The sequence below is a fragment of the Antechinus flavipes genome, chromosome 4 (assembly GCF_016432865.1).
Source record: "Antechinus flavipes isolate AdamAnt ecotype Samford, QLD, Australia chromosome 4, AdamAnt_v2, whole genome shotgun sequence".
NCBI lineage: Eukaryota > Metazoa > Chordata > Mammalia > Dasyuromorphia > Dasyuridae > Antechinus > Antechinus flavipes.
In genome coordinates this window covers 284883076-284907043 of record NC_067401.1, presented here as the reverse complement: position 1 = coordinate 284907043, position 23968 = coordinate 284883076, and the positions used below count along the sequence as shown (strand labels likewise).

The following is a 23968-nucleotide window of genomic DNA, read 5'->3' as shown; positions in this document are numbered from 1 at the left end:
ATAACTTTCTGAGTCATTCTCCAATTGATGGGCCTTCCTTCAATTTCCAATAATTTGCCATCACACACACACACACACACACAAAAAAAAAAAACTGCTATAAATATTTTCATACAAATGAGTCCTTTTCCTGGTAGTAACTCAGAGTATTTTAATTTAAATTTCTCTAATCAATAGTGTCTTCCTCTCTCTCTCTCTTTTTCTCTGTCTCTCTCTCTGTGTCTCTCTGTCTCTGTCTCTTTCTCTCTCTCTCTCTCTCTCTCTCTCTCTCTCTCTCTCTCTCTCTCTCTCTCTCTCTCTTTCTCTCTCTCTCTCTTTCCCCCTCCTTCTCCCTCCCTTTCTCCCCTTCTCTCTCCCTGCCCCCAAAACTTAATTCAATGTTCCATTCAAAGCAGTGATTGAGTCTACAAGTATTGTTGCACTTTCTGTGGTCACTTCCTCCTCTCACATCACTTCATCCATAATATTGCTAGAAACCTACCATGACCTGAAGGTCTTTCATCTCCAGAACTTTAACCTGGGTCTCATTTCCTTCTCCTTCCCCTTCTCCACCTCCTGATTTGTGGCTTCCTTACCTGAGGAAAGCCTCAGATATGCTCCTTTTCATGCACAAGGTTCCCTACAACATTATCAGCACCCTTCCCATCTTGGAAATGTTCTCACCTTTCTATTTTTCCAGAAAGAGGTGTATCAATTTACTCTCCTATGACCCCGCTAACCTTTATATGTGAAGTCAACCTCTATTACTATGTAAGCCAAGTAAAGGCAGAAGCTATCTTTGCTTTTGTATTGGTATCCTGAGCGCTTAGCACAAAACTTGGCATAGAAAGTCTAATAAATGTTTTTTTTCATTGATTCATTTTATTATTTGCCTCTTTCCTCTGAAAACCTGAAAGGAAAAATACTTTAATTGGGAACTGTGGATATTTGGATTCTGTCTGATGGAGATTTTACTATAATCTCATTTTTAAAAGGCTGGATATAGGAATGTTTGCAATTAATCAGTCAATAAATATTTATTAAGCACCTGCTATGTCCAGGTACTCTGCAGCTCATGGCCTATTGAACTGGTCCCCGTTCTTACAGTTAAAGTCCATGGCTAGCATGGAAATGTATTTTGCATTGTTTCACATTTATAATCAATATCAATTCTTTTTTGAGGAGACGGAAAAGGCAGGACAGAGGGAAAGAATTTGAAACTCAATTTTTTTTAAATGCTTAAAATTTTTTATACATAATTGGGATATATCTAAAGAAATAAATATTTTAAATGAATGTTTAATTAATTAATTTGAAAAATAAGTCATGTTTATGCCTTATTCAAATTGCCATATTCAAAATTATTTTATCAAGTTTTAATTTCTACTCCTACTTTGGTTCTTTGTTTCTATAAAATACATACTGAACCTCTTTTCATTTATGTTACCTAATATTAACTACCAAAGTGTGGATTTTCATGTAAATTTTGCATGAGAATAAATATTCCTGCCAGGTATATTATTAGTATATTCATCAGAACCTCGTGTCCATTATCTTTTGTTTCTCCCAGTAGACAAAACTCTGGGCTTCAAATTCTTTGTCTACAAAGTGAGGAGGTCAGACTAGGTTAACTCTTACATTTAAATCCCATGATACTATGCACCTCTCAAACTGAGGATTATCTTCTCCATTTCTGCTTCTTCCTTACAATAAAGCCAGATTTTCATCTCCTCATACCTGATTAGATTCATTTACCTCCTAGATGAATTGCTTTTTCTCTCTTCTTTTTCTCCATTCCATGTTCTAATGTACCCCACACATTGGTGCTAAATTAATCTTTCATATACATCCCTTTCAACATGTCATTTCCTTGCTCTATATTGCTTATCACAACAATTCTAAGGTTATCTGCTTCCCTTTCAAGGTTTTCCATAATCTGACCCCATTCAGTACATGAATATAAGTTTCTTTGCCATAATTTTTCATAAAATGAAGTATCTTTTACTTCAGTTAAGCCAGTCTCCTTAGAGCATTCCTCCTGACATATTCTCTCACCTTAATTGCTTAATTTCCTCTCTTTGAAAGAACCCCCCATTCCCTCCTCCATTCTTTTATACCTTTCCATTTCCATCCATCATGTCCTATCTCTTCAATGAAAACTTGCCCTAATGACTACAGCCCTACCAGCCACAAAGCCCCCTTCCACATTTTTCATCATTGTATCTCCAATATTTAACACAATGCCTTGTGTATGGTAGGAATTTAATAAAATACATATTGAATTGAATTGTCTCACACATATTCCTAACATATACAGTTAGCATGTAATTTCATACTATCTATTTCTCTATTTGTACTACTTTGTATTTTAGATTCCCTCATCAGTTATTTTGAAAGTGTGTGTCTTATCTCACTTACTATGTAGACTCTATGTTCCTTGAGGGCAGAAAATCTGTTTTATGATCTTTTATTGACTTATTTTGCTTTGACATTCACATTCTTTTGGGAACTCAGTTCCAAACATAGTGTTGGATACAGTAAATATTTAATAAATAGTTGCTGATTGATTCAGTAACTAAAGTACTCAATACACAAGCATACTGTATCATAACCATATACTTTCATATTAACAGACAAGAGCAATAAGCACACAATGACCTCACTTATTATGCCTTTAAGATTTTTTGACCATGTTATAGTAAATATGTTTTTAACTGTCTCTTATCTCTACTAATTCAAAAATTTGCCTCAAAAACTTATTGGGTTGTGAATGTGGGAAAAATCATTTAACTAACTTCTCTCAGCTTCATTTTCCTCATCTCAAAAAGAAAAGATAGAAACAGCTAGATGATGAAGTGCGGAGAGCACTGGCCCTGGAGTCAGAAGGACCTGAGTTCAAATGCAGCCTCAGAAACTTAATACTTACAAATTGTGTGACCCTAAACAAGTCACTTAACCCTGATTGCCTACAAAAAAAAAAAAAAGAGGGGATACTATTTACCTTACAGAATTGCTGAACAAATTGAATGACATAATATATTGTAACAATTTGCAAGCCTTAAAGTATTATATACATGCTTGCTATTATTATTATCCTTTAGACCACTTCAAATCTACTATGTGGATTTTCTACTATCTGTCTTAGTCTAAATTACTTCTTGACTCAAAAACCTTCTTTTCTTTTGAAAGAAGCCTGTCATTCAAGGATCCCCACAATAGTATTCCAGCCATATATCATGCTTTTCCACCTCATGTGGTCTATATCACAATCAAACAGACTATTTCCTTGTCCCCCACTCTGTTTTTAGTTTTTCTCCTGTCTGTATTTTTGCTCATACTATTCCCCTGGTATTGCCTAGAAAGGACTCTCCCTCCCCATTTCCATCCGTAACTGTTTTTCCATGATGTCTTCCCTGTCTTCTCTTATTCCTCTTCTCCACCCACCCCATGAAATGAAACTTCTTTCCTTTCCATATGTATTTGTCATAGTACTCAGGTTTTGCTCTCTCTTTTCTACTTGTAACAATTTTATTTTACAGTTGTTTGTGTATAGTTCTAATTCTCTACCCCTTTTTAGACTATCAGCTCCTTGAGGAGTTACATATGTGTTCTATGTATATTTTCAATTAGTGACACTGGTATTGAGTTCAGGACCTTGCACATAGTAGGTACTTATTAAACGCATGTTAATTGAATTGAATGCCAAAATACCCAGATGCTTCCAAGCATCCAGATGGCTGGAAGCACAAACTTCAAAATGTGTGACTAGTTTTTTTTTTTTACTTTCTATCAGAATATTTCAACATCTCCTCAACCCTGAAATTGAAGTTATTGTCAGTGTCTACACATGCAATATAAATAAATAATTGTGAGAGGAAAGGTTGAAGTAACTGCCCAGAAAAAAAGTGAATGGGGGAGGGGAGAGGGAAGGAAGGAAGAATGGGCTTTAATTGAGAATTTTTGGACCAAATTATTTACTCCAACTGTCTACCTCAATGCAACTCAATTTTTCTTTATTTATTGGGTAATATCCAAAATGTGAAGCTTTTAAGTGCAAAGTTAGGAAAATTGAAACTTAAATTCTCAAGGTAATTCTTAATATTCTCATATCATTTATTTTTATACATATGTATACATGTGAGACTCTAGTATTAAAATGCCATTAAAATCTTCAATATGTCTTAATTTTAGCAGGGGATAATGCCAGTAATGTAGCAACATATTATTTTAAAAGCAATTTTCTTGTATATATTTGTTGTTGTTCTGCAGCAATTTTAGTCACGTCTGACTCTTCGTGACCCATTTGAGGTATTCTTGGCAAAGATACTTGAGTGGTTTGCCATTTCTTTCCCCAGCTCATTTTGTAGATAAGGAAACTGAACAAACACATCCATAAATGTCTATGAAATATACTGTGTTCGCATATGTATTTTGTAAATGTGCATGCTTATGTCTTCACAAACTTCATGTACACAAGGAGAGAAACAAAAGAAAAAGAGAGACTGGTGTATATCCCTCTAATCCCACAGAGAATTTGATCCCAGAAAAATAGAACTGGAAGCAAGGATGTAAGTTGCCATAAAACAAATGTAGGCTTAGTACAAGGAAGAACTTCCTTACAATTAGAAATAATCAATGCTATGCTACATTTATCAAATTTTAAAGACAAAAATCTCATCCCCAATAAATATTTTTAGAGTTTTTCCTGATCATTTAAATACATTTTTTTAAATGATCATGGCTGGATCTATTTATATAGGTTTTCTGGATAAATAAGACAAAATAAATTAGATTGTGATCTCCTTAAAGAGCTCACTAGAAAATAAATAAATAAGTCCAGGCAATCCACATCCATCAAATTACCCAAAAAATTGAAGTGAATATATATTAGTAGGCCCTGATTACCTAGATAATGTTCAAGTGAAGATCTGCCTACAACTTCTTTAACTTTCCAATGCCTCACATTCACAGAAATGAGTTTTTTCATAGTGGAGCATTAGCTCCCCAGGACTATAATGTGCTCCTGCAGAATTTTGTTTAAATTTCCCATTTAAAAGGAAAGATTGCACTACAATTGTACAACAGAGAATTTAGCCCCACTCACAAAGGTGTTTCAGGAAGTTCAACTTGCACTATCCTAATTAATACTGCAAACAGCTTTTTGTTCTTTCAGTCACAGTGTAACTCTTTGCAACACCATTTTAAGATTTCTTGGCAAAGATACTAGAGTGGTTTGTCATTTCCTTCTCCAGCTTATTTTAGAGATGAGGAAACTGGGGCAAACAGGGTGAAGTGATTTACCTAAGGTCACACAGCTAGTAAGTGTCTGAGGCCAGATTTTAATTATGAAACGAGTCTTTTTGACTCCAAACTCAGTATTCTATCCACTACCCTACTTGGCTGCCCTAAAACATGGCTTTTAAGTTCCCTGAATAGAGAAAATATATAAAATATATAGGTTCCTTAGCATAAATTGGAATTTTCTATGAATAGATAAATGACGATATTAATGGCTTCCCATAATACTCATACCCATAGAATGATAGCTTTCCAGCTAAAAATTATATGGGGTATGATACCTCCAGGACTGATGTCCAAAGCATCCAGCAGCAAATGTGAGATCTCAATGATATGCATATATATAGCTAAACAAAGGTAGGGGAGTGGAGTCCAAACTCTGGTGAGGGAAAATCTCCAGGCAGGGATCATCAATCCACTTCTGACAGGTCAGGGGTAGGACCATAAATTCCAACAAATTGGGAGTTAAGGAGGTGTCCAACTAGAGCCAGGAAGTCTAGTCTTAGAGGATACAGACAATGCCAATTAGGTATCTCAGATAGGATATCTGGAGTCTTATCTTCTGAAATGTCAGGTCTCCATAGCCCTAATTATCTCAGTTCTAATGAGCAGAAAAGGGGGTTGCAACCAGAGGGAAACTGAGGCAGAGCAATTCAGGGAAACTAAAGCAGAAAAACTCAGGGAAAATGAGGCAGGACAATAAAAGGGAACTGTGGCACAACAGTTCAACAAACTCATTTTACAGATAATGTAGCCAAAATCATATAAGTACTAAATAGCAGAACCAGTAATTTGGATCCAAGTCACTTCTGTAGATCTACTACACCATATTGTCTCTATTCTGCTTTAATAGGAGGTGCATCAGTTTTGTTCTTTTATCCTAACTCTGCCATTTGAAGAAAAATGATCCAGGAAATGTGATATGAATTGGAGAATTAGAGCAATTTTCCAGAGAATTCAAGCAAATGTGGATTTAGATTTTTAGATCCAAATTACCCGGATAATTGCTCCTAATTCTCCACTTTGCTTTGCAGGCCCAGATTGTCACAAATATAGAGGGAAATGAATTGTTGATAAATGTGCTAAGATGATCAAGGTCCACTAAGGGTAGATTAATCAAAAACCATAAATGTAACAGAGTGGTTTTTATCTGCAACAGAACTAAATTATGGTCTAGAACCAATGGAAGATGGGGGGAGAGGATATGACCCTTTAATGAGGCCTGACTTCTCTAGTTTGAATCCCTGGGGCAAAGAGAAGGAAGAGAGAGGAAGAGGAGGAGGCAGAACATGTGGAAGAACTGTGAACCAGCCCTGGAGGGGAATTCTGATACAAAGACAAAGGAAGCATCTCCATGGGAAATATCTGGATTTCTGAACTGCAGATGAAGCCTGACGCTAAAGAACAGATTAAAAATGCAATTTTAAGCACTTGAAATCCATAGAGTTGATTTCCTGGACCTAACAAGGATATTTCCATGTAATACAACCTTGATTCTCTGTATAGCTAACTTCTTTAATTAAAAAAAAAAATCTTCTCCTTTCCCCACCCCTTCCTTTGCTTTTCTTTCGATTTACCTATGTCATTCTATCCCACTCAAAATGTGTTTTTTCTTTCCTTAACCTTTTCCTTCCAACATATTTTCCTTGACTTCTTATTCTAGCCATAAATCAAGCATGTTCCTGCATATGTTTTTTAGTTCTGCCTAATTACTTATACATATTTATACTGAAAATTCATGGTTCTTCTAGATTTTCTTTTTTAATTAACATAGGACCTGTTGAGTTGAAGGAACTAGGGAGATTTCACTTGAAGAAAGGAAGACTACACAGAAGCATAATAGCTATATTCAAAATATTTGAGGAACCTGTCAAGGCAAAGAGGGAATTGACTTGTTCTACTAATCCCCAGAGAATAAAATAGGGACAATGATAGAAGTTGCAATGAAATATTTAGATTCTGTATAAGGAAGAACTTTTTTTTACAATTAGAGGTATTCCAAAGTAGAGTAGCTGCCTTGGGAACAAAAAATGTATTCTCCTTTATCCTACATATCCCAAATGGATAGAAGGTTGAGACTAGAGTCAGGAAAACCTGAGGTCAAATCCAGTGGCAGATACTTATTAGCTGTGTTCCTCTAGGCAAGTCACTTAACTTTTGTCAGTCTCATTTCAGATAATAATGGCAACTACTTCTCAAAGTTATGGCAATCAAATGAAATATGTGAAGAGTTTAACACAGTACCTGGAACATAGTAGGCACTTAATAATTCTTTTATTAGAGATCTTCAAACAGACGCTGAATGATCATTTGTCAAGTATGTTGCAATGAAAACTCTTTTTCAGGTACAGATTAAACTAATTAGGTACCAAGATCCCAACTCTAAGATATAATGATTCTCTTGGAAACCCTAGGAAACATATTCTCCTTGATATTTTATGCATTTATTTGTTCTTGGAAGGGGGAGACTAGGTGGTAGAGTTGATAGAGTACAAATTGTAGTCAGGAAGATTCCTCTTCCTGAGTATAAACCCAGCCTCAGACACTTAGTACTTGCGTAAGTCACCTAATCTCTGTCTGCGAGGTTTCCTCATCTGTCAAATGAGCTGGAGAAGAAAATGGCAAACCACGCCAATAAATCCTCAAATGGGATCATAAAGAGTTGGACATAACTGAAAAAATTGGACAACAACAACAAATTTATCTCTGGAGATTATAAGAATATGAAGTAGTTGGGGAACCCTATATATCAGACGTTAGTCCAGATAAATTAACACAGTACCTGGTACTGATGACTTGACATGATTTCTATAGTCTAGATTCCTCAGATAACAACAGGGAGAAAAAAATCTAATTCATTTAGATCCTGCCCAGTAGAATGGTTGAGCCTTTGTTTCAAAAGTTAAGTCCCTCTGATAACCAGAAATTGGATCAAAATCTTCAGGAGAGCACTGCCAACTACTACATGCATCTCTGTTATTCTCAGATAGGAAATCATACTCCCCCACATACACACAAATGCCCAAATCCCGCAAAAGAATATTTTAAAAGCATACCACCACCCTATGTTTCTGGAGTGTTACTTGTGCCATTTTCATCATCTGGCACATAAAAGGAAGCTATCCTTTGGATACTTTTCCTACAATTGCCTCTGCAGTGGGAGTTCTTTGCAGAAACAAACAGCTATCCCTTTCAGAAAAAGTTGCATTTCCTCATACTCCCTTACAGCTGCTCTTTCTGGCTTAATTTAGAATCCTTAGATAGAATTATGGTGACAAAGAAGCCTCAAACAATGCTTCTTGAAGTAATTGCTTCCATCAGTTTGCAGTTGCAAGTACTTTCTTCTGGCAAATTACAATTTTATTTTACATTTAGTGTCTTAGTTGTTAGCTTCTAAGATTAGTCACTTATAGAACTGAAAAGTGGAAGAGAAGAATGAGTTTGGGGCCATGTGCTACTACTTACTACCTGGGGGAAGGGACTTTGGTTGAGTCATTTCTGCTCTTAGGGCCTCAGTTTCCTCATTTGTAAAATGGAGACAACAATAACTATGTTACCTCCCTCCTTAACACAGTTATCATAAGTTTCAAAAGTAATATTGCATATAAGTACATTTACAAACTTGAAGATATTACCTTCAATTATTTTTATTATTAGAAAGTCTATAAGTTTGGTTAGATAGAAAATGAATATATTCCATTTTCCCAATTGTGTTTTTGTTTTGTTTTATTTAACTTATCTAGTTTCCTTTTTGGAAATACACTGATCCCAAAGCACCAATAAAAACAGCCAAGTCCACATTCCCATTGACTATACAGACAGCTTGGGCACATAGGCAATTGGTTATTTGAAAAATTGTTCCCAAGAGATTTCCTCTAAATTCAAATGTGACAATTCACCCGAATTGTCAAGATCATTGGCCAAATTACTCTCACTGGGGAAAAAGCCCAAATACCCCAAATTTGTGTGCCTTTATTTTTCTATTGGAGTTTTGTGGTAATAGTAGTCCTTGGTTTTTGAAGAGGACCAATGGCATCATAGCTGATGTCTTGACTTTATGCATGGATTGGATTTAAGTGAGGAAGAGTTGCACAAAGTCCTCAGCCTCACTCTTCCAGTTATCAAAGTTCACTGACAAGACAAAAGTCAAGATGAGTGCCAATGGCTTGGGATGCCTATTTTGTTAGACACATACTGTATAGGTCCCATTCTCAATTGGGATGTAATGGATCTCAAATCCCAATTTATGGCTAATATAACTACTTGTATTTAAAGGGTAGGGCACAAGTGTTCCAATCAGAGCTCTTGGAAGTGGGTCATGAGCAAATATTTCTTTTGTGTTTGATATCAATTATCAAGTGGCGTAGGATGTAAGAGAGTCAGAAAAAGCCTCCTTATTCTTGCAAAGACATGTTTTAGTCAAGGTACCTACTGAGAGTAAATGGCCCACAGCAGGAACCAAAGAAAGGAATAAGAAGGCAGAGCTAGAGAGTGACTCTTGTTCCCCACCTTCCAGCCTACATCTGAAAAAGGGAAGAAAAAAAATTTTGTTTCAGTCAGAAGTGAAGTGGAAGAACTTGTCCCACACAGGTAGCTAACAGATATTGAAGAAGAACCCGGTCAAACAAATGGGGGCAGAATAGGTAGATAGAAAAAGGGAAGAAATGAATAGACCCAGAAGAATAGGAAAAGGGAAAAGATGCAGGTAAGAAATAACTTTAAATGATACCAAGAGAGATAAAAGATGGAAGAGAGATAAAATTTTTGCTAAAATAGTTTTCTGCCCCAGGTGTTTTCCTTTGATATATGCACAGGGCAGCTAGAAGGCACAGTGGATAGAGTACCAGTCTTGCAATCAGGATAACCTGAATTCAAATTCAGCCTCAGACACTTACTACTTACTAGCTGTGTGACCCTGGGCAAATCACTGAATTCTAATTGCCTTGCAAAAAAAAAAATTTCTTCAACTTTCTTCAAAGCTTAATTTAGGTACTACACCTATACAAGCATTTTTGGATCCTTCTGTTCCATCTTTCTAGTAAAACTCTCACATTATTTTTAATTGCATTGAAGATTTATTTTGAATTAGCTGAATACAAGTTTTTTCCCCAGAAGAATGTAAGTTCCTTGGGAGAAGAGACTATTTCATTTTTGTCTTTGTATCTCTAGTGTTGATCAGTGTCTAACATACAGTAGGCTCTTAATAAATGCTTGATTAATGATTGAATGAAAATTGTAGAACACTACAAGATGACAACATGGTATACTGCAATGGTTTTTTTGTTTGTTTGTTTTTGGCAAGGAACCAGTCATTCATTCATTGCCTTTGCTTGGTTAAAAACAATGAACTGTTTCATTTCATGTGTCTTCTTTTAAAGATTCCATTTGTCAGGAAAATCCATTTCTACATACTGTATTGTGGAAGCAGAGGGACAATTTTAATGTGAAGAGCTAAAGTGATTCTAAATCAGCTGTGGTAGTGAATGGGGCCAAGAGCAAAAGTACTCAGACAACCCTCAATGGGCTAAGAAATATATAGTATTACATATCCTTATAGGGAAACAGGGCCCTGAGGTTTTATGTGTCAGCTATGTCTCTTGGGGCCTTAAAATTATTATTTTAGAGAGCTGATAAGCAATGTATCATTTAGTAAAACCTCAGGTGATAGTATAATGATATATTTGGGATAGTAGAGGGAGGGTGATAGGATTCCAGGTTTGTCACACTGGTTTTTAATCTTCTTTGCATTTGAATATAAACTATAACACCAAAGTAATATAATTTGAAGCAAAGTTGAGTAATGACATCCAATTGGCCAATAGTATTAAAGAGATATTTTATCAGTAACACTTCAAGAATCTATAAAGCTTAAAGATAAAATGTATTGGTCCTATATTCAGTTTTTCAGATAATTTTTTGGTTCCCAATAGCTCCCAACTCAGTAGTGAAAGTACAATGATTTTTAACATTTGTTCTATAAAAGGGATGAGAAAGCCTTGTCAGTTGAGTAGAGTACTAGTTTTACAATCAGTAAGAACTAGATTCGAATGCTGCCTTTAGTATTTCTTAGCTATGTGAATTCAGGCAAGTTACACAATGTATCACAGTCTCAGGCTACTCATCTGCAAAAGGGAGATAATAAGAGCACAAAGAGCAATATGGTTAGTGGATATTCAGTCAGTTTTGAAATCAAGAAAATCCCAGGGTTCAATTCTTGCTTCTGACATATATTGTTGGTGTCACATAGTACTTTCCAGTAATTTTCCAGGGGGACATGTCACTTAATTCCAGACAATTCTTTAATACTCTGAATTGCAGCAATCTGTATCAGTAAAGAAATTTTCCTTACTGTAATCACCTTGCACTGATGAAACTCCTGGTATGGATTCAGAATACAATCCTCACAAGATTTCTGTGAGAATTAAATAATATGGTATAGGTAAAGTGCATTGCAGATCTGATAGCTATATCTAAATGTCAATGTTATTTGTTATAGCTTTCAATTTTCCTTGGAAACAGATTATATATGGCCTGTTGCTAGGCTACAAGAGAACAGGGATAGGGCAGAAAGGGGAGAGTTGAATCTTACTTTAAAAGAAAAATACAATTCATTCTCAACCTGGAGTCTTGGGAGTATAAAACAGGAATGACTTCACTAGCATAGTAATTGAATTTCCATTTAAAGTCAGGGAATTCTTTTAAAGTTATTAACTGCCATGGGTTACTAAAATTGAGCTAACAGTGGAAGGAGACTTGTATAGACATTTAATTCATCTCTTTTTCTACAATGGCTCCTCCTTACATACTATCTCAGAGTTCTTATTCCCTTATGTAATCAGCATCAACTTACTTTCTAAAGAAATGGGATGCCCAAAATTTTAGCAAGTCTATAGAGACTCTAAGAGTTACCTAGGAATTCAGCTTTTTGTCTTGCTACTCAATAATACAGTATTATCAAAAGATTTTTTGACCAAGTCTAGCTATCAAAATTCTCTTGTCCATCTCCACAAATAAATGGAGTGGAAAAAATAGCTCCATGAAATAACTGTTTGACCACTATAGCTCTTTTCCATGGTGTATAAGGCTACAAACTTAAAATTATTTTAAATTCCCAAGTTGCCTTGATAGTGTGAATGGCCCCAGGGAACATGTTCTCGAGGACACTTATGAAGGTGGGGGAAAGAAGGTGGGAAGAGAAACAGACTTTCAGCCAAGCATTTCTGGAACTCATTTATACAAATAAATGAGTTTATAAATAAATGAACTTGTATACCTCACCTTGGTATTGAGGCAAAGGAAAAGATGGGAAATGGTCTGAGGAAAGGAGGGTAATTTTTATAACTAGAAAGATAAATCTAGGGAGATATATAATATATTCCAATATTAGTATAATCTTCCTTCCTCTAAATTAATTCTGACCTCATCTCCCCCTTTGTCTGAACATCCAGATGAACTATATAAGATAATAGAAAGATAGATTGATAGATAAATAACCAGAAATTGAATCTATAATTTCTTTGATATAAAGAATCCCCAGGTGATAAATTTGAATCAACATAGACTATCAAGAATTAACCAATCTTTAGTTTTAGAAGGGTACCTAGAGAGAGGTTAAATGACTTTTCCAGAGTCAAAGAGTCAATATGTGTCAGAAGAAAAATTTTAACTCTCATATTATCTTGACTTTGAGGCCAATTCTAAATCCACTATGCTATACTGCCACACATGTGCAAACATATATATGGAATATATTAAAATATATATACATAGAATAAAAGCATACATATATGAACATACTGTATAATCAATCATAAGTTCCCTTTCTCATCTTAGCTAATATGAGAAGAAACCCAAAAAATCCTCTTAATTTTTCAAGATGATGACTCAGAAATCTAGGACAAAGGAAAACAAAGCAAACTAATTGTTTTTTCTAAGTTTCTTTGTTTTCCTTCTTATATTCATTCATTCAGCAAATACTAATTTAGATTTTCCAGGTCTATTTCCTTTTCTACTCTAAATTTTATGTCAAATGGTTTACATGTTATGACCATCTTTGTACCTTCTTCCCCAATAAAATCCCATCCTTGAAATCTGAAATTTGGAAATTGTCAAATTTATCTTGGTACCTTCCTACCTTCTCTTCTCATGTCTTTCCAGGCTTTCCTGTGCCCCCTGTTTCCTCTAAATACCTAAATAAGGTCTTTACTCTCACTGATTTACTTGTCATTCCATTCACTGACATTCACTAATAACTAATGTGTCAATTTAAGCTATTAGATAATAGGCTTACGATATAAAGCCTCCCAGAATTGTGGATATTTTATACAGGGAGCTCCCTAAGTAGTAAGTCTTCAAGGACCAAAAGAAGGAAGTTATAAGGGTGGCATGGGAGAAAGAAGGGATATGGATAGATTCAGTGATCTCTAGGGTCTCTACTAATTATAACGTTCTATGACTTTATGATGTTAGAGCTCACCCTTCCTAAACTGGCCCTGAATGTTGTTTCTCCTGAACCTTTTGACACAATCTCCTTTTATAGTATTTTCTCGATTTGGGTCATGATAGAAATTACATATGCATGTGCTATTCTACTGGTGATCATAATGCAGATTCTTATTATATTGAGGCAACAGGGAATGCCATCCCTCTAAGGGATGTCCTGATCCACCATTCTGGTTACCTGTATTTTTGTTCTGTTCCCTAATGTCTGTTGGGATTTGGTCTTATAAATCTAAATCTAAAACTAAAACTAAGAATGGTGAGGGAAAGGAAACAATGGGTTCAAACCAGGCTGTGGCCTGTGATGTTGTGCCCAAGTTTTATTGAATGTTGTTCATCTTGACAGCCTTTCATATTCAAAATTATTAAAAGCATAAGGAAACTGCTGAACCCTCCCTGACTAAAGAATCTTGGCCACCAAGTTAAATATCTAGTCATCTGTGTTGTACATTAAGTGTGATGGCACATATCACAGTTTAGGATTTAGATGGAAAAATCAATACCCTACAGGAAATCTACAGCTGTAGAGCAGATTTTTTATCAGTCAATGCTTTCACTCTCTGAGCCTTCTGATTACACACACTTGTATAATTCAGGCATTGATTTCTTTCTGCTTGCATTTAGTTTACTTAATATCCCTCACCTTTTCAAGAAACTCAGAGATTTTTAAAAAGTATTTTATTGAATGAGATGAAAAGAAATCCAAATACCATACAACCTTTCAGGGTAGCATAGTAGCATCTACCCTAGGACAAAGACTTCAAATAAATGCCTGTGATTCAATGCACTGACCATCTAAGCCTCTGCTCTGGTTCTTCTAGTATAATTCAGAAACCATTCTGTGCTCTCTCTGCTAGATTCATCCTGGCAATTTCTCAGATATACAAACATAATCTAAATCAGACTCTACACTTGGAAGCTAGAGCTATACCCTGGAGTGAAGAAAGCCCTCTGGAGTCCAAGGGCCAAACTCCTCCAACAAGTCTTTATCAGACTTGATCTAAGAACCATTAAGCAGGCTCTAAAGATTCTCCAATTATACTAAGAATCACTGAGTCTTTTTTGTTTCAAATCTTAACATTTCTGGACTTCATAACTAGCCTTTAAACCATCATCTTTCTCACAGATGAAAAACTAGTTAAATTTCTCAGCAAAGAAATACTCTTTTTGGTTTTTCTCTTTGGCCTCCTTCCCTTTTTGTGGAGATGGAGGTAGAGAGTATTGGATATACTATCAAAAATATAGTATTTCAAACCACAACCAGGAAGGCAAGGATTGTACTAATCCCAAATCTTCCCAAACTACAACAAAATATGATATTTAAGAATGGCCCTAATTAAACATATCTTTTTGCTAATAATAGTTGAAAAAAATATTCATTTTTCCTCCTCTTCCAATACAAACTGACCATAGATAAGGTCTTAGACAACTCATCTTTCCACTAGCAAAGGGGTCAGGGAGAGAAAAGTCAAAATACTTTCATTTCTTCCTTAAATAAGAACCAAACTGTCTAAAAATCACTTTGATAATTGAATATCAACACAAATGGCTCCTCTTGATTTCAGTCAGGTACATAGAAGGTATGTAGTGAAACTTTTAAAATACCTTTTTAAATGGGAAGAACTGCTCTTTGAAATAGTCTACATTAACAAGAGCAGACCTAAAGGATTCAATGTCCCATTGACAAATTCAAGAAAATATAAGGGTGCAGAGGAATTTCGTTTATAAGAATTAAATATTCCCTCTGACCAAAGCATAGAATACAGCAGATGAGTAGTGCTGTTGTAACTGAATAGGGCCATGTAGTCAAAAAAAAAAAAGTGTTTCTCTCTTTCAACATAGTCACTGTGGCTAGAATGGGCAAGAACTGTATTTTTTTTTCATGCTTCTGCTCTTTGGACACTTTGTTTTTATGGAACAGTTGGTGTCAGGGAGAAGCCCAAAGACCGTTGCATGTGGGATTTCCTAATGCAGAGATTTGGCAGACAGACTCTTACTGGATTAGGCCAAAAATGAAACAGAAATTAGACTACCTCGAGATATAATAACTAAGCATTCTCACACTCATTCACTGGGAGCAAATGTTGTGCTTAAAATGCAGTTGAAAAGAAAGGAAAATTTAGGGGAAGACATAACTGAATTCATCAAACAGCTTCATTTTCAAAAGCAGTGTTTGAAATCTCTTTAAATAAATGACAATTCATTCCCTGTTTACTTTAGGTAAACAGAAAATTCATTGTGGAGTATTCATTTTGAAAAGCTAATCAAGAACATTAGGTCCCAACAGATTCATTTAATAGAAATATAATAGGCCTTCTTGCTCGCTTTTCATCTTGTCTAAAAATGCTCAAATGAACAGCAAATTAACCCTCCTTTGGAATACAGTCCTTTTCACCACTGATATCCTCTCTCTCTTATGACTTGTAAACATCCTCAATTCTTCTTGTCAGTGCTTTTGCTTACTTGATTCGACTCCTTCTACACAGAAAAACGGGACGGAAAGAGCCTGATTGCATTTGGCAAGAAAGTGGCGAAATCGTTGAATTCTAAAGGGAGTACTGCGTTGTTGACGCTATCTTTTTTTTTTTCCCTAGCAGAACAAAATTTTACACCTTTGTCTGAAAATAGTATACAGATATCAGATGGGAGTGGGGTTGGATCTTTTTAAAAGCTACATATATATGTATATAATATAGCTCTATATATATGTACTTAGCATCTCTATAGTTTTAACTTTTCTAATTGGGAAAGGGTTGCCTATAATCTACTATACCAAGCAGATGAATGTAACCAGGCCATTCAAGCTCTATAATCAGATATAAAAGATTTGCAAACAATTTGAGATCTTAATACTTATTCAGTGATATCAGCATTTAGAACTTTTATACAGATACAACTCTAATATTTCATAACTTATGTAATAATGTACAAACCCTTTCAAAAACTTTTTTCACTGTGCTAAAGTAACATTCTAGACTTGTTGTAAGTATGTTATTCTTACAAGTAGTTCGCAGTTATTCTTGAAGGCAAGCCTTGGAGTTTCCTTAGCATAGTGCTGCTGGGGGAAATTTTCAGCATGTCCATCTTCATCTCTAGCCTGAAGGGAAATATAATGGCCTATTTAGGGACTTACAAATAATGGAAGAAAGAAAAAGCTAAAAGCATAACAGCTCAGATCATTAAACAAACGGGAATCCAGAAATAACAACATTATTAAGAAGCTTAAATACGCAGTACGCCTTTTAGATATTAAAACTTGGGATTTTTTTCCTTTAAATAGCTTAGGCTGAACATGCAAATTCATTGTGTTCTAATACTTAAAACAATAAGAAACAAACCAAAATCCAATAGTTAAGCTGAAAGTCATACCCACTTTAGGAGTTTCATATGACTTTATTGCATTTTCAGGATTCCATTACATACATACTTGTGTAAACTTTTTGACATGCTCAAGCATTCTTTAGATAATGTACTTTTTTGTCGTTTTAATAGCAAGGCCATAAGAAAAGAGATTTGCATACTTATAATTGGCATTATAATACTGTTAGCAATAAACTGATTTCCCCTCTATTTTTAAATAAAGATCTGAAAGCAGCAACGGTCTAGCAAGAACAATGAGTATTCAATCAAATGCAGTAAAAAATATTTAATTAAGAAGCTGCATTAAAAGTTACTGGTTATTTTGATCTACACTGTTAATTAAGAAAGCTGAAGTTTAAATGGAGACATTAACAGAACCCATTAGCAATACCGTTTGCATACAGTATTTTCCTTCTAATCTACATCATTTTCGGGTTTGGAGTTAAAGCAAAGGGAGAAGTAGGTGAAAGGAGGAGTGTCAGCAGCACACTCATTAAGCCATTCATTTGGGCGACACTTGCACTCTGTTCCGCTCTCATCTCAACTAATCCCTAGCTGTTCACTCTCCCAGCCTCCTGAAATTCACAGCTGAGCTGTCTCCCTCACATATGGCTTGCATATAATTATGCATATTCCATTTTACACTGCATTAAAATGATGAGCTTCTGGCCCGGAGCCAGCTTATTTAAATAAGCCCCAGTGAACTAAGAAAAAGAAGAGAAACACAGAAAAGCCATAGAGTAAGCAGCAGGTAGCTCTGTCTGCTGTCTTTTCAGATAAAATGTATGTCTGACACAAAGAGAGCTGAGAACTACCTGTTGTGATATATGGACTAAGGCGGGGATGATGAGTATACTTCTAGCAAACCCTGACAGCCTTTATGCATTGTTTCTCCTTGATGGAGTGAAATTGGTCTGATGTTGTTGGGTGTCGCTGGGAACACTGGGAGCATTGTTTGGTGATTGTTTTTGTTGTTGTTGTTGATTTTTTTTTTTTTGGTTTTGTTTTTGATTTTGGTTTGGGTTTTTTTTTTTTTTTTTGTATTGCCATTTAAGAAACAAATCCACATTTTGCAAGCCCTGGTATGTGAAGCTCATCTTCATAAAGGCTTTTGCTTCCCATTGTTGGAATGGATGGGAGTTAGGATGGAATCATTCAGAAGAGGGAATGACAAGGCCACTAGTATTTGGGTCACAGAAGGATTAGGGTGTTTTTTTTAATTGGTTTGCTTTAAGAATTAGGAGTGCCCCCATTTTGGATTCAATGCCTCTTTTATTGAGTCTTTTCCTGATGCCCAATGCAGTTGCCTTTAGAGGAGGGGAAAAAAATACAGCGAGAGGCTCCAAGCTGTGTAAAAATTGTTTCTTCCTGGGTGTTTAACATCTTGATTTGACAGATACCAACTTAAACTGGCCAAAGTTTTACTCAGAGTAAAACTGATACTCAGGGTGTTCATTCTACTCTGTCAGGGTGACCTGATAACACATGATACAGGGTTACACATACTATGTACTATATCAGGATGACCTATTTAAGGAAATGTGGCCTTAAGTTGGGCCAGTTACAAATCTATCATTACTTGCCTTTCCTTTGGGAATTTCCTTAACTCTTAGTGTAAATTCAATCTCCCCGCTCCAAATTATCAAATATGTACTTATCTGCAAACCTGGTATATCCCTACCCTGTTCCTAATTCCAAGTAGAATATAAGCTTCTTGATGGTAAAAACTATTTTTTTTTCATTTTTGCCTTTATCTTTTGCTTTTTGCCTAATGCTATTGCACACAATAGGTTCTGAGTAAATGCTTGTTGGGCTGAATTGGATTGGGTTCCCTCAACCCTAGTGGTTAGAGGTTAAAAAAAAAAATGGAATTCTTCACAAAAGAAAGATTGTTAATGCCTAGAGCAAGTAATGAATACTGTTCCATGAAACTCCGCTGTAATGCTTGGCTCTTATAAATAGATTGTAAACACTTCTCTACATTGCAACTTCCTAGAAGGTAGGAACCATGTCTAATTTATCTTTGTTTCCCCACAGTACCTAATACATAATATGCACTCAATAAATGTTTGCTGTTACATGGATGAACTCTGAAGTGTGTTGAACTTAAGTCTTACTATAAGCAATCCTCTCAAAAATGATATTAGATAGCCAGAAGGACTTTAATAATTCCTTTAACATTCTTAGTGTGTTGTGTTACATATGCCTGAAAATATATTTTACATATAGTCATACAAGGGCCAATGTGTTTTCATATATATGTCTATATCCATGATATATATATCTATATATCTATATATATGTATCTTATATATAAATATTCATAAGTTAGAATGTGTTTATTATACATGTAGTATGCATACACATACATACACACCAGATGCCTAGTGATATTGTCAACACTGCTGATTAAAAATAAAAATAAATTTATTTCCTTTACACGTAAGTCTTTTACAAATTGTTGGAATCTTTAAAAGAACCTCCAAATTACTATATTATGTAGGCCTTAAATTGGTCTATTCACAACAACTAGATCAGTATTTATAGTTCATAACTTATGAGGTTAAAAAAAATAGTATTGTAGTATGACCCACTAATGCTTAAACTTTCCTAGGAGGCATGTGTGGTTTGGTATGTTTAAAAAAAAAAAAAAGAAAGAAAGAAAGAAACATACAAAACACCTGATCCCTACAGTGACTTTAGCAATCATCTGATTTAGTCCCCTCACATTCAAAGTAAGGAAACTGAGGCTGAGGCAAGTGAGGTGATGTGCCCAGGGTCAAATGGTTATAGCTTCTGGCCTCACAGTGCAACACTCCCAATCCATGCTACTACTCCACTCTTGCAATTTGAACCCTCCTGTTTTCACAGCTTGTCTTACTGAATCTTCCATTTTATTCTCTGCATCACACATCCCTGTCACTGGAAAGTGCCTGAACCTCTGACAATTAATCTGACTACATAGTTAAAGAAATTCCATCCTACAACCATTTGCTTGGTATCCATCACACAACCACGGAAATGGAAAACACACACATAGTGAAAGGAAACCCAACACCACCACCCACATGCACACCATCACACACACACACACACACACACACACACACACACACACACACCAGCACTGCCACCACAACCAAAAATAATCCTTCACAGTATTCTGAATTTCTAAATGGTCTAATGTTTTAAACTTTACTAAGGACAAAGAGAAATCAAGTATAATCATCTAAAAAAAAATAAGTTTTAAGTGCCTGACTCTCTCCTCTCCTGGGAATAGACATAATGCTCTCAATCTGGAGGGTACAGTGAAATCTTTTGAATGATCTGCTGTGTACTACTAGAGGAGATAAGGGATGTGTGTAGCTTTTAGATGAATATTATACTTGAATTGGTAAATGTTATTCTAGGAACAACTTAGTATACTGCTTGGTATGTAGTAGGTGCTTACTGACTTAACTTGAAATGTTATAGGATGGGCTCAACTGATTAGAAAGGAGTCACCCTAAAAAATGTGGAAGGCTTCAGTTCATACTTGCCTCTCACAGACCATTTATGAATAATCATAATTGAGATTACATAGATATCATCAGAATCATAATTTTAGAGCTGGAAAAAGACCTTATAGGCTAAATGGTGCAGCTTCCTCCTTTTATAGACAAGGATGGATCCAAGAAAGCTAAATAACTTATTCAAGGCCACACACATACAACTGAGTGTTTAGTTCTTCCCCACCACAAATGCAGCACTATTTATTTTTATAAGAATCAGTGGAAGGATCTGATTTTAGAACCAGTATTCTTTTGTTGCTTCCTAAAAGCTAAAGTAATGCCTGCATGGTAGCTACTATATTCAGTTCATTACTTGATTGACCTATGATTTTAAATGAAACAAAGATTTAGAGTTAAAAGGAACCTCTCATCTTAGAGACCATCTAGATCAATTCCATTATTTTTAGAGGAAATAAAGACCTGGGTATGTTAAGTATCTTCACCGGACATCACTAGGGCAATAAGCATTAGAGGATAGATTTGAACCCAGGTACTTTGGCTTTAGTCAGTGATTTTTCTAATTACACTGTACTGCCTCTCTCTGAGTCCTTCTGCCTTAGATGTTCTTCATGAGCTGATGAAAATTAATGTCACCTGATAGCCAACCTTCTCCTCCTGAGCTTTCACAAATCTAAAAAGGCTGGGCCATAATTCAACATTAAGCCTATCATTAAAACCTACCCATGGTCCACTGGCATAGACTTTGAGTACTCGGGCTGTCCTCCAGTCCCAGGATAGGACAGAGGAAATCTTTAGGGAAGATATTAATACCATAGCAAAGGCTGTTCTCCTTTTTTGCAGATGATTTTCAAAATCCACTAACTGCTCATACTGACTTTGCCAATTAAAAATAATTTTTATCAGCAGTTCTACAACATTACTCAGAATACTCTCAGATTTGGCCAATTGTCCCTCTCTAATAGTAGAGCAACAACAGAAAAGACTCTACCAAATGAGCACCATCATACATGGCTGATGGCACCATCTCTGGCCCAAGAAAGCTATAGAGTTCTAAGGAAAACATGGAAACAAGGGTAAATGCTTAATTCAGTGTGGGAGGAGAGACAGGCTACCTCCTAGGCCTCTGTAGGGAACAAAAGAGAAGTTTTCCATTTGTTCTGTTGAACATCAACTCCCTTTGAATGAATCATACCACTTCACTGGAGTGCTAGGCAAAAATCCCTGGAAACTTCCTCTCCCAAGCTTCAGAATTCCTCCAGAAAGATTCCTGAAACTCTGGTTGTGTTCATTATCTTCTATATCTATGCCTGGATACAGTAGAGCCCCATATTAATGTCAAGGTTCAGGGACAAGGAAAGCACTTAAGTTACAGACTTGCTGGCAGCGTGAGAGAATGGCAATATATGAAACACAATTTGGACCAAAATATACCTGAAATCATAAGGTACTTTAGAGGTTTTTTTTTTTCCCTTCTGTACTTCTTCATAAGTAACTATACCCTTGCTAGGGCATTGTGTACTTGCTTTAAATATAGCATAAGGAGGAGTTGATCCAAGTGTTTTCATAAGAAATGTTACTGTCAGATCAAAGGAATATTTTTTACCTATTATTATTATGAGTTGCTTTCACTTCAAGGCACAAAGAAGAAATCAAATAAAAACCCCCAAATTGCATTATATCGGGAAAGGGTTTTACCATTTAGCTGCCTGACATATATACAATTTTTAAAGGAAATTACAAGCATTTGGGGATATTAAAATAGATGAAGGAGTATTCAATAAATAGTAAAGGAGAAGAATATTTAAAGTATTCATCTATGGAACAAAAGCTAACAATTATATATCACTTTGACATTTGCAAAGTGATTTCTAGACTTGGAATTACAAATCTCAATCCCAATTACTCTCTCAGTTTATCCTCGTCATACCCCTGGGAGGGAAGTGCTATTATTTCCCCCCATTTATAAAAAAAACTAATTCAAACAGAGGTTAAATGACTTGCCCAGGGTCACACAGCTAGTTTTTCTGACATGACGAGTAATATTCTATCCAGTATTGTGTCACCTAGTTGCCTTATGCCTTAATGGTTCTAGCCCAAACAAATTCAATACCTCATTTTAGTCCATATTTCTACAAATATTATCACCAATTCTATGCTTTTATTTTGTTTCTTATAGTAAAAACTCTCTTACACACTTAGATCAGAGATTTTATTATGTATTTAATATTCAAAGTGTGCATTCTTTCTTCTGGTTTCATTGCTACAAGGTTACTCCTGCATGAAGGAACTCCCCTCTACCAATGCAAGTCTGTATCTTCTCCAAATCTTAGAGTTTCAGAGTTGTCTCAGGTACTGAATCATTAAAGGACACATAGCAAATATGTATCAGAGGCAAGACATGAATTCAGGTCTTCCAGTCTAGCTCTCTAGCCATTATGCAAACTCCCTTCCAACCCTAGAATCACAGAATGAGAAGAAGAGCCAGACAGCACCCAAGAAAAATATTCCCCATTTTATAATTGAAGACTAGAGACATGGAGTGACTTATTCAAACGAATAGCTATAATATAATAACTAAACTTGGCTACATAATATACCTTTATTTTTGGTTGAATATTTCTCCCACCTAATTGGCAAAGATTAACTAAGAAAAGGTAATTCTGTTATATTTACTATAACAAGGCCACTAAGGTAACATGATGTAGGGAGGACAAAAATAATCATATTATATTTATCCAAAGAGAATAATTTCTATGAAAGGCAGTAATGGCCTCCAAACAAGGATTTATCTGAATTCAAGTCCTGCCTAAGATACACTGGCTAAGATATACAAGTTACTTCTCAACTTAATGTTCTAGGCAATTCTCTAAAACTATTATTGCAAAGTTTTTGACCTGTATTGAAATAAACTGGCATATTTATACCAATAAAACCAAAGGTTCAGTCAACCTTTGTGTAACAGTTTATAGAGCAACTTATGACATTTCTCTGATGACAACTCTGTGAGGCAGGTATTTTATGTAATATTATTAAACTTTGGGCAAGTAACTGACTCAGTGGATAGATTCTGGATCTGGAGTCAGGAAAACCTGAGCTCAAATCCAGTTTCAGACATTTTTAGCTATGTGATCTTGGGCAAGTCACTTAACTCTGCTACTATTTCCTCATATGTAAAATGAAATGGAAATGGTAAACCACTCTAGTATCTTTGTTAAGAAAACCCTAAATAGGGCCACAAAGAGTCAGACAAGACTAACACAACTAAACTTTACTAGTTCTGCTTTATAGATGAGGAAACTGAGTTATAAGGACCTCAAGAA

At 35.5% G+C, this 23968-nt stretch overlaps 1 protein-coding gene across 1 annotated transcript in view; it reads right to left on the bottom strand.

Moving 5' to 3' along the window:
• SOBP (sine oculis binding protein homolog) overlaps positions 1–23968 on the bottom strand; it is a 220402-nt gene that overhangs the window by 71168 nt on the left and 125266 nt on the right. Inside the window, exon 5 of the mRNA XM_051997486.1 lies at positions 16778–16873. Within this exon, the coding sequence (XP_051853446.1) occupies positions 16778–16873 (96 nt within the window). The remainder of the gene's footprint in view (positions 1–16777; positions 16874–23968) is intronic.